Here is a 12,106-nt window from a genome sequence, read left to right on the forward strand (position 1 = left end):
CCCTGTGTTTGTTCATGAATGCTGTCAGTGTATTAGAAAAGAGAGTTTGGGTGAGCTGTGTCTCCCCGGGGGGTGAAAGAGGTGAGAGAAAATTGTGGAAAGGTGGGATGGTGGACATGACCGTAGAGGGAGGGCAGCATCCTCTGGGAATGCTGCAGAAGAGGAGGTCAACCTGGGCTGCCATTGAGGGGTCCTCATGAGTGGGCAGGTGCAACCGGACTTGTGGGTGCTGCTCTGGTCCCCCCCCAAACCCTGCTTGTCTGGTGCTTCTGCTCTCATCTCCTGGGCTTAGCAGGCAGCGGGTGCTCATCATCACTGGGATGGCCCTGCCCTGCCTGGCGGCGGCGGGGTGAGGAAGCACCGCTGGCTCTGGGGTGCTCTCCTGAAAATAGGAAGAAGAGGTGGTGTTGCTGACTTAAGGGAAAAATCAAAGCAAAGTTTTGTCTCCAGGACTTAGGAGGAGAATGTAAATAGAACTAATTCTGCGACGCAATTACAGCAGTAATGCGTGATTCCAAAGAAAAGGCTTGAAAAATTAATGTGAAACCGTATTCATTAAAATATAATGAACATGGCACAAAGTTAAGGAACAACAATAAATTTGGCCTATGTTATATTGGCATTTAGTATTCAGGAATTGTAATTGCCTACTACAGTGTGTTTTAAAATAATGTAATTTCATTTGAAATGCTTATTATATAGAGAACATTGGGAAGAACTGAAGCACAGCAAAAAATAATAGGATTTTAAACAGTAGCCTGACAATATTTCACTGTTTAATCTTAGAGAAAATGTTTCACAAGACTTTTTTGGGGTTGTTGTTTTGGGTTTTTTTCCAGTTTTTTCCTAAAGTTTCCTGTATTTCCAGACCAGACCTAGACGAGAAGGGGAATAGATCTGTGTATTTTTTTTTTCAGAAAGTTTTGGGAATTCTTCTAGATTTCTAGTTCTTCTCTTTTATTTCCTCCCCCTTCAGACAGGGAAAAATAAGTAGACTGAATAGGAAACGAGAGGAATATTAGGGAGAGCTGTTGAGAGATCCCATGATACTGCATTTTGACCTTTGAATATTTTTCCTAACTTCTTTATATGCATGTTTGCAACCCACAAATGTTTATGTTATATTTAACTGCATAACACTCCAACACACCTATTCATCACCCATCTAAAAATACTGCTGCCGGCTTGGAGACCAGATGCAGAAGGGATGAGGCTCACAACTGGAGGTCACTGGTGTTTTGCTGGATGAAGGAGGACCCTCTTTCTCTTGCATGTGCACATAGGTAGTGACAAGGAAGAGCAGAGCCTTAGGGTGCGCTAGGCACCAATCCTAGCACCAAGAAATATTCCTCCCTCGCTGCCTTGAGTGAAGACTGTAAGATGTTAGTGTACTGCTGAGCTGGGACAACCACCCCATGTTGAGGGCTGCAGAAGGGTTGTGTCTCTCAAGCCGCACAGAGGGATAAACTGTGGCTTAGGATGTCATCCAAACCGTGACTTCATGCATGTCTTCAGGTTAGAGCAGAAAACTGTTTGGGGCTTGCTTTGAGTCCAAAGGTGGCCAGTTCACTATGGCTTTCCTGGGTGAGAAGTTGGCCACCCAGTCTTGTGCAAACCACGGTGTCCGATGGTGGTGGTATTACTCTGAGTGTTAACCATAATGAGTAGGCATTTTTATGTTAAACTAGGATAATCTGAAGATGCGGATGCGACTTAACGCTGCTGATCTCAGAGCTTTTTAGCCTTTGAATGGTGTTTAAGTTAAAGCAGCTCCCAGATGTGATGTTCAGGACGGTATTTCCTCCACGTCACCACTAAGGTCTCGGCAAAGTTTTCCTTTTTGCCATTGGAAAAATGCTACCCTTCCCCGTCATCCTCTCTTTGCCTCCGCAGTGCTGAATGTATGTATTTCCAAAATAACAGCCTCCCAGTAGATCTTGGCACACTTTTAGGGATGAAAGGAAGGGTTACTGTTCAAGCGTAAGTAGGAACGTGATTGCACATACCAATACTATTTTTCATTTCTCCTCGCAGCCCCAGCTGAGGAGACGATGAAAGCCGACATTCCCTCCCTTGCCTTTTCATCTAGTCTCAATCCTCTGCAACGAACAGGAAGGAGCACTGCAGGACCCGTACAAATTGATTCATGTCCTGTAAATAAGAGGTTAAACCTAGGCTTAGAAGCAAATGCCAGGGTAAAGGTGCTTGCTGGAAGGGTGGCATCTGAAGGAAGATTGTTGTAAGTGCTCTGCTTATTTACTGCCGGAACAAAAGCCCTGTTTGTCAGATATTTTTCTCAGACTAAGCAGCACCACAGAGGAAGGCCAAAGCTTACTCCCTGTGAACGGTTTGGTTCGTGCAGTGCTGAGCTAAGCAGAGGTACTAGCCAAAACCTGCAATTCAGATGGTAGTGCTCCCTTCAGCGTACGGTTTGGCCATAGACTGGCAGCCTGTGTGGACACTCTCCAGATGTGATACTTCTCCTAGTTTTCAAGGGCCCTCCACTGGGTTATTGCACAAGATCTCTATAGCCTCGCTCTCCCACTGCTTTCTGGGCCTCTTGTTTTGTGGTTCCTCCTCGCTGCAATCCACACGTCATCCATTCCATCTGTAAAAGCTAAAAAGAGAAGTTGTTGAGGTGCCCCTTCACCCCCCAGCACGGTAATGCAGTTCTTATATGTTAGGTAGTTTCTTGCCTCCATTAAGTGTCAGAGGGTTGCAGGCTCCCCTAGCTGCTACTCCGTTCCTCTTGCAGCCCCCTCCGAATGATGGACCTGAGCCTCCATTCACTGTCTGCGTCTGTGCACAAGAAGGCTTATGGGTTACTTCATAGCCCCAAATGAACCTCTGCTTTTCTTCCGTTCCCCCGAGATACCATTATCATAAACCATAAAGCAATACATTTATTTATCAGTGGAAATGAAGCGGGAGGGAGGATAATTTGAAAATACCAGTCTACACCCTGGTAAGGCTTTACCTGCCCTTTCACTGCCCTGCTGACCAGGAGGGTGGATTTCTATCTTGGGTTACAGGGGCTGAACGGAGGCACCTATCGCTTGCCTGGATCCCAGTCTGCTGTCAGTCTTCCTTTGGGGGCTTCCCCCATGGCGTGAGACTCAACCTCCTTCCTGGGGGCTGAGATGGGGTTTGTCCGCACACAGGTGGTTTTGTTCCTCCAGAGCTTCTACCTCATGCGCTTAAGCCCACTCAGGTTTAATGGTTAGAGGCATTGCCTTGGTGGGTGGGGGATGCTGGAGCTCCAACCCTCCACTGCCCTTCCCCAATACACGAATGTATCTGCTCAGAACTCCCCTGCGTACATCACCCTTGAGGTGCAGACTCCTATTTACCTCTGAACTCCTGTGCATCACAGCACGCTCAGGGTTAAAACAGCATTTTCCTTTCCTTAAGTTTGCAGTCCTCCCTGTCCCTGCTGTGTAAAGCACAAGCGATAGGTCAGGCCAGGGTGAGCACTCTTCAGCTGGCCTGCTCAGCCATGCGGGGGGCTCTTAAATTCAGAGTTTGAGGACATGGGTCTATGTCAGGCCAAAGAAAATCCAGGAACGGTGGTCCATAAGGCAGTGGCAGTCCGCAGAGGGAAGGCTCTGCATTAGGTCAGCAGATGAATAGCTCATCTGAATCAAAGCTTGTTTTGTTTGGAGTTGGCGTGGTTTAAGGGGAATCAAACACACATCATGCTTGCCGCATTGGATTGGAGATTTTGAAGGTGATAGTGTTGTTATAATAGGTATGTGAACTTGAGAAGGTTTAATTATTATTGTGGCTTTTTTATGGGATATATCCAATCCCTAATTTCTCAGTCTTCAAAGGCTTTGCAAACACTAAATCGCACACAAACACATACTCTGTAATACAAATAGAAGCTTCTTGTGATTGTGGGATAAGTGGAGATAAAAGGTTAAACAATCTGTGGGAGGCCACAGGGAAGCCACTGTCAGGAAATGGGCTGCTTATATCCTGGTCCTGTCGTTTGGTACTGAATTCAGAGTTTGGGACCACAGCTCCTTCGTTTGCTCCTCTGTGGGGGAGATGAATGGCTGTTAGAAGAAAAGGTTGCCTGGGGTAGCAAATTCACATAGGGGCGCGACATGGGCAAGCGGAGATGGCAGAGATGGGGAGGTTTCTGCAAGGTGAGCTCGACAGTGAATCTGTTGCACGTGGGATGCTCCACTGACTGTGGTTTATGGCACCCCAAGCGCACCCGCAGCCTGAGGCAGCTGGCTCTTGAATCTGGAATATACTGTGTGCCAAGAATAGCATAGCTTTATGTTTGAAGATACTTTGTGCTAAGAGCATGTGCACAGTGAAATACATACTAAACGCTTCCTAGTGTGCACCCACCCTAGCTTTCTGCACACTCCTTTCCTGCTATAGATGGGTTGTCTTGAGTTAATGATAGAAAGATCTCCAATAAATCACTTGAGGAAAGGTTTCGCTCGAGGAGTTTTTGCTCAGCTGACTTTTGAAACATAGAGATAGATGCAACACTGGAGGCAGAGCAAACATGGAGGAACAGTGCAGCTGAAATCAAGAGTGTAGGGATGGCTCGGGCGGCTGACTGAGCGGATGGCTGGAGGCGGTCTGCTGTGGTACAGGAGACACAGTTGAAATACTCATATTCACCCTCATTGATGCGCTTACAGGCATACACTGGGATGAGCTGTAGCAATACATGACTTCGGTGCAGAAACCGGAGGCAACAGGGAGGGAGAAAGGGAGAGAGACTTAGCTACAGTAGGGGAAGGACGCGGTATGGCCATGGCTACCAGGTAGCAGTCTGATTGAATAGACCTTGGTTTATTATCGGGGTTATAATTCATGTTTTCAATACAGTCTCCCCAGAGCTGGTCCTGACACAAAAGCTGTAGATCCAAGACTTTTATACTGAGGTGTGAAATGAATCCAGGTCAAGAAAGTAAGTTTTGCACCTGGCTCATGTGCTTGTAAGGGGGCAAACTTTGGAAACTACCAGCCATGCCGTGGAAGTTGGCATCTGGAGTGCAGCCCCCTGGCCAGCACTTCTTGTGTTGATGGTCTGGACAGGACACAGGAGGACGTTAAGGGTTCTGAAGGACAGACATGACTCTGGTCTGTGGCTCTGGCCCACTCACGCAGGAGAAAATGTTCATCCAGGTAGCAAAACAAAGCAGCAACACTGCTGCTGTCAACATGCCCCATGGCAGGGCATGATTCCCAAGAGCAGGCTTACACATATTGGAGTCATGGACAGCTGGAGGGATGACGAGACTGGCATTATCAAACTGATGGGTGCTGCCTGTAGGATATTGTCATGCTAGAAACATGGCCTGCTGCTGCTTCGCACGGTGCCCTAACGGGGCATCACGCGGGAAGAGGGCTGCAGTGACAACAGATCCTCCTCCCTCCCCTGGGCTTTGAAGGAAAGACACAGGCCGAAGAACTGTGTGGCTTGTTATCAGTGTACAAAAATATTGTCGTTAAGTTGTTCTTATAGTTTTAGGACATGGTTTTTGGAACAAGAAAAACTTGAGGTTGGTGTTGTTGGGAGTGGCCATGTAAGGATCGGTGCAGCGTCATTCACCTCTGGGTCATGGTTGTGCAAACACACACCCAGCTGAATGTTTTAGGCTGTGGAAGTTTATCCCTCTAAAAGCAGCAAGCCTGCTCCTGGGCGGGCGTGTTTGCAAGATCAGGTCCATCATGTCAGACCATAAAATCCCTCAGAAAGCTTCTCAGAAGTGGGCATTGGGCATCTATCGTTTTCTCTTTCTTCCTGCTCTTTTTGCTTTTCTACTTTTTTCCCCCCTCTTCTGTTACCAAATTGGAAGGGTATGTGTTAATCTAAACATAGTAAAGAGATGTTTACTCTAAAATAGTAAGAGCAGTGATAATAGTTTTTACCAAAGCCAAACACAGTAAAAAAAATGCTTAGCTGGTCACTGTGAAGAGGGCTCGAGCCGTCCAGTTGAGTGCTGTATGTTGTTCAATATACCACCCCCATACAGACTGGCGCAGCTTAACTTACCCTGTCACATCACATCTTTGGCTTGAAGTCAGTGAAGCTGTTCTTTAAATATTCAGTACTGCCTTAAATCAGGCCCGTGTCACAACATGCGCATTACGTAATATTTTCAATCTTTAAATCAAATGTATGTGGACCTTACGTTCATAAACCGTGCTGAACGGGCAAGCAGCAGCGACGGGCAAGTCCTGCTTTGGTCGTGGAAAGGATGAAATGCTGGTAGCTACAGCGGCAGCTCTCCACACGCTGCAGTGCGGTGATGGCTTCGTGGGTCCTTTGCTAGCCGGCGTGCAAGGCATGGCGTTTCTCCTCCAGGTTGACAAGCTCCAGCGAGGAGCCGTATGGCCGGAGCTCTTCCCTGTCCTGACCCAGGGCTGCAAGGCAGTGCCAACCTGGGGCTTTCCGCTGCCTTTGCTGCCCTCTGGGAGCCTGCCCTCCAGTTCTGGCTTCCTAGCTTCGGCAACAATAATATCCTCAAATATCCCCCCACCTCGCTGTTCTTTTTTTTTTTTTGTGGTGTCTACCCTGCACAACGTGATGTCTTCCTCTCCCCGGCTCTGCCAGCAGAGCAGTTTGTGCAGCAGCTCACTTGGCTTATGTTGCATAAATTGTGGAAGTGTTTATTTGGTTTAAATTAAAAACAAAATAAAATTGGCAAGGTCTTTTGTCAGGCAGATCGGCTCCCTAGTCTGTTACTCGGATGGGTTGCAGGTGGTGGTATAAGGGCGAGAATGAGCGCAGGGGACGGCGAGGCAGGGATCCCTGCTGAGCCCCTTGTGTCGTGATACCACAGCCCTTGGCAGCCACGTCTGTGGAGTTACAAGATCGACTCAGCTGATAGGATTTTTATTTTTTTATGGGGTTTTTTTTTTTTTGGAAATTATCCACTTGGGAATTTATTGGCCTTCCAGATGCACTCAGTTGATATATCTGAGATGTTTTCAGGGCCAAAAAAGATGCAGAAGAGCCAGCAATGCTGCAAGCATCACCCCTTGTTGAGAGTTGCTGTACCTGAACATGGCTCTGAAGAGCAGAGATGGCTTGCACAAAGTGATGAAGGGGTGTTCCCTCTCTATACTTGGCCACAAATTCAAGGTTTCCCTCGGTGTTCAGATACATTGTGGCTTTTACAGCTGGCAATGAGAGCAAATATAAGTTGGATTTCCCAGGTGAGACTTGAGCCAGCTGACTGCTGGAGACCAGACCAGTGAGTCCCATCATGGAGCTGGTTTCATGTCCGTGGACTTTGGGGCGCCCTTGCCAGGATCAAAGAGAGTTTCAACTCTTGGTATAGTCTTTGGAAGAAAATGGAGAAGCAAAAGCATATTAGCGAGGAAGAATAGAAGCAGCAGAATGTGGTAGGGATTGAAACAACACGTGCATCTCAAACCAGAGGCTACACTACGCTACATTTTACAGAATATGCATAAGGACTACCATACAGTGTGTGCATGCGCCTGTCAGCTCCCTCTTCTCTTCTCGGCACTGATCCTGGTGCACAGATATGCTAAGGTGCTAAGGTACAGTCTCTGCCCTGAAGAATTTGCACTGTAACTGGATGCGGCTGGAGGAGGAAAAGGGCACCAGGGCATGCAGTGGCTTGTCCGAGGTTACACTGTGGAATAAAATAGAGAGCAGCAATTCCCATCCTGCCTCCAGTACTCTGCCTGTTGGGTACCAAGATCATAATGCAGCTTTTTATGTTTACTTACTGTCCTCTGTGAAACTCGATGCTTTATAGGCATTGATTATTTAAGCTTTGAGCTGTCTCTGATAGAGGAACGTTATAATAATTGTTAATACAGAAATGATTTGAAATGTAACCAGAGATAACATAGCAAAGGCAAAAGCAAGATCTAAGCCAATCAATTCTTGGTATAATGTAATGAAATGAGGCTTAAACATAAAAAGCATTAATTCAGCTTTAATGGCATGAGTTGGTTTGTGTTTCTTAAGAAGCAGTTGAGGAAATACAGAATAAAAGGGTGAGCTCCTGGTCATATTGAAATGGATGGGAGCTTTGCCGTTGATTTCAGCGAGGCTCGAGTTCCTCCAGCCTTGCATCAGCAGCGATGCCGAGCTGCCCGCCCTGCCTACGTCATTCTTGCTGCTGCTTTCCCTCCTTGCTCACCGTGCAGCTTGCTGTGGTGCTGGATGTGTCATTGAAGTCGCATCGCCCCAGATCTTGGGGAGGAATGGGGATGAAGTAATCCTGCTGCCTGAGTCTGGGCCTAAATTGCATCCTGATTTTTATTCATCATTGAGTACAGAAGTCAGAGGCGTTCTCTGGTGCCTGCTGTCTCAATCCACTGAAATAAGACTAGTCATGTGCTTAACTTTAACCACATGCTTTAGTGCCGTAGTGGCTTGGGTCTGAAAAGGCTTAATTTAGTGCAGGTCCTTTTTCTCTGCTTTTGCTATTATTGTTAAAGCTGGATGTTGCAGCCAGCACTTCTATGCAATTTTTTTGCCTTTTGGAGAAAAGGAGAGGAATTTACTTTTGCTATCAGCAAGGTTGCTAGCAGTTAAATTTGCCCATGCCAGGCTTGGCAGTGCATGTCTGCTATGACAGAGTGGGCTGAGTTGAAGGGGGTCCCAAACTTTCCTGCTGCTGCTGGCTGCCTGCAGATAATTTTGTGCAGGACCGGGGAGTCATCTCAGAGGCACATCTGTTTCTGCCATGGACCTGATCCTGCATGCTTTCCGCATGCACAGCTGCTCCCAGAAATTATGAGCATGCAGGGCTGCAAGATTGGTCCTATCATGACAATTTCCTGGCAGAGGGAAAAGACAGAAACTATTTTTAAATGAAAGCTTTGAATCAGAGGAATATTGCAGAGTGCAGCAAAAATTTGTGTCAAAACCCTGAAATCATGGACTCGGCAGTTTTCTCATGCCAGCGGTTTTCTTGTCTTCATGGTTTTAAGGCTGTGTTTTTGGAGGACTGTGATGAGCATTTTTCGATGAGACGTTTCTATTCTCCCTGGTGCACATTATCACAGCAGCAGCAGCATTTTCTGTGCGAGTCGGGCTGGAGAGAGATGATGTGCTGTGATGTGTTCACAGGGGTGGAACTTTGCAAAAAAAAAAACCAAACTGTACTCTGCCTTGCACACAGTCAAAATTGTTCTCCTTTAAGTTTGCCCAGGAGTTCATTATTCAGCCTTCCCCCCCTGCCCCCTGATTTGGTTTTATGTTCCTACCTTGGTGTACATTTCCAACTTTTCCTTCCAAGTTTCAGTGCTCAGTGGTTGCTTGGGAAAAGCAAAGAATAGAAGGCGTGTGACTTCTTAACACTGGAAAATTATGTCCTCTCTTCCCCATCGTTCACTTTTGTATAGCTTAAGAATGACCCAAAGGGCTCTTGCTCAGATTTTCATTTAAAACAAACCATCTGATTTGATCCGAGATCATTATTTCCCCCCAAAGCACTCTCGGAGTGATTTGAACATGTGAAAACAGGCAGTTTATAACCACAATTGTTTCCCTGCCTTTGATAGAGTGATCACTAGTCAACAAATGTAAAATTCACTGCCTCGGAGGGAGATGCTTTAGTTAATTAGTTACAATCAGTACAGTGCTCAGAGACTCACTGCTGCTTGTCCATGTATTTGCTTACTAACCTCACTTGCTGTCTTCGCTGATCCTGGTCCGTATATTGCGGCTGGTTTCCCATAGCCGCCCTGCAAGGAAGCACCCAGAACCACGTAGGTGCAGGGGAGGCGACGAGCATCTTTTTCTCAGGCCATTTTCTGTGCTCTGGAAACCTGAGGGGCTGGGTGAGCCTACTTCACAGGTTTTGCTCTTCCGCTAACATGAAGTTTTCCAGGCCCATCCTGGAGTTACAAATTGTAATTTCAGTTGCACATTTCTGCTGTTGTCTTATAGCAATTTTCCCCCCCTTTTTTCTTCACCCACGTGTCCCTTCACATGCTCCCACAGTGCTCTGTGTTTTACCTGACTGCCTCCTTCCTCGTTGCAAGGGGCTGTGTTTCCCTGCTGCTCTCTACCCAGGAGCATGTGGCTTTTGGTGCCACGCTGCATTGTCCCCGCTGGTCATTTTTGGGACTATGGGGTTTTGGCAGCCTCCAAGGACTGCCTGTAGGTAGCTGTGACCCCAGCCCTGGCATACTGGCTCTTCTGGCCATGCTGAGATGGGCCAACCTGACACTGCTGACACACTGTATTTGCAGAAACCCATCTCCCCCAGGCCTTCGGGGGCTTATCTGCAGCCCAGGTATGTCATGCCTGAGCTGCGTAAACCACCAGGCAGAGTCTGACCTGGTGATGAGCAGTGCACAGGATCCTGTCCTACCTTCTACTGTTTGCATATGTGAGGTTAAATGGAAGGGAAAACCAACTGGCATGTCTTTTGGCTTGAAAACATTGGGGAGAGGCAGCCGAAAAGCCTGGCATTAACTCAGCTCTTGCTTTTTTGCAGGCGACCTGGTGTCTCGAGCAATGCACCACCTCCAGCCCCTCAATGCCAAGCAGCACGGGAACGGAACGCCGATGCACCAGAAGCAGGGATCGCTCTACTGGGAGCCGGAGGCTCTGTACACCCTCTGCTACTTCATGCACTGTCCACAGATGGAGTGGGAAAACCCCAACGTGGAGCCGTCAAAAGTCACGCTGCAGACTGAGAGGTAAGAGCCACTGCACGGTGCTTAATGTCGTGGCGAAGGCGTTTCGTTAATAAATCAGCGTGGCTGGCTAATTGCTAATTACAGCTTGCGCGTGAGAGGCTGCAGAGCAGTCTGGTTTGGTTTAGGATCACCTCTTTGAAATCTGTTTCTCTCGCCAAAGCACTGCGTGGCTGACCCAATATATATCAAAAGTGACACCCAGTGGCTACATACAGCAAATTGGTTCCAGATGTGCACTCGGGAGATATTTCCTTTTCCTTTCGTTGTTGCTCAGCTATTCTGTGTTTTGGAAAAGAAAATGAGAACTTCTATTTCTGGCCTAGCAGGTTCGGGTTTAAATGTGTTTTTTTCTACGCGTTGATAGGGCTCGACAGCTGCGATTGGGGAAGTGGAAAATGAATAGAGCAGTGTGTGGAAAGGATAGGTCGTTAAAGATGCTGGGCTTCAGCCGTTCCTAGTACCCGGGCGCAGGAGTAACCTTGGGGCTGTCCCGGCCAGGGACGCGGCAGGCTCTGGCTGTGCTGCTGTTGTCCCCCCTCCAGGGATGGCCAGGGCAGGGGAGGCACGCCTGAGGCCCCGTCCCGACTCAGGGTTTGCCGTAAGGTGAGAAGGAGATGCTGCTGAAGCTGGTGATGGAGTTACCAAATGCCGGCAGGCATTCAGGGTGCCGGCGCAGAGCAGCTCTGCGCCCGGGCACTGCAGAAAGCAACAGGACAGCTTGCTGGCCAAGAAAATAAAGCCATCTCCTGTCAAAAGCCCAGCAAACCCTCCGGTAACACAAGCCTCCACTTGTGTGCTGAGGAACGCTGTGCTATTTCCCTGCCGTGCTTCTCACCAGCCCTAAACTAGGTTTCCCCAGTACGGAGACGAGAGGAGCAGCTGGTGCTTGGAAAGTGCCGGGTATTCATTTTTAGGATGGGTATCGTGGTGGTGCAAATGCAAGCTGCTTTTTCAAGCTGGGCTCCGCATTTACATCCTGATGTATATATCGCGCTGTACATGCGAGGCAAACTCTGATCTGCACGTGTGCCCTAAGAGCAGCGCATACAGGGCTTGGTTATTGTTGCAGTATGAGGCCTGCATCTCAAAAGCAGCATTTGAGAATCTCATCGTATGTGTAATTGTAAATGGTATACAATATGATATCTTCATTGAAATACTTTTATATCGATTCACAGAAAAGCATACGAGATGAAACTCTGGCATTAATGATGTTACTGGGAATTTTGCCATTTGCCTTTGCGTGGCATTTTGTTTCTTTTCAAGTTTGGGTTGCTCTGTGAGCATGTTTGTTGCTTTTTGCTCTATTGTTTCCAAAGTATGAAAAAAACCAGAAGGGAAATGACAAGAATCCAGAATTTCCTCGTTTTTCTAAATTATTTTTAATTTCATGATTTGTCATCTAGCCTTGTTATTGCAGAAGGCCTAACTCGTGTCC

The 12,106-nt window shown here is 47.5% G+C and overlaps 1 protein-coding gene across 1 annotated transcript in view; it reads left to right on the forward strand.

The window, feature by feature from the left end:
• The window catches only part of BTBD11 (BTB (POZ) domain containing 11), an 86,632-nt gene that overhangs the window by 14,017 nt on the left and 60,509 nt on the right, over positions 1–12,106 (forward strand). Inside the window, exon 3 of the mRNA XM_009333069.1 lies at positions 10,464–10,668. Coding sequence (XP_009331344.1) covers positions 10,464–10,668 — 205 coding nt within the window. The remainder of the gene's footprint in view (positions 1–10,463; positions 10,669–12,106) is intronic.

This window comes from Pygoscelis adeliae, unplaced genomic scaffold (assembly GCF_000699105.1).
Source record: "Pygoscelis adeliae isolate BGI_AS28 unplaced genomic scaffold, ASM69910v1 Scaffold38, whole genome shotgun sequence".
In the NCBI taxonomy this organism is placed as follows: Eukaryota; Metazoa; Chordata; class Aves; order Sphenisciformes; family Spheniscidae; genus Pygoscelis; species Pygoscelis adeliae.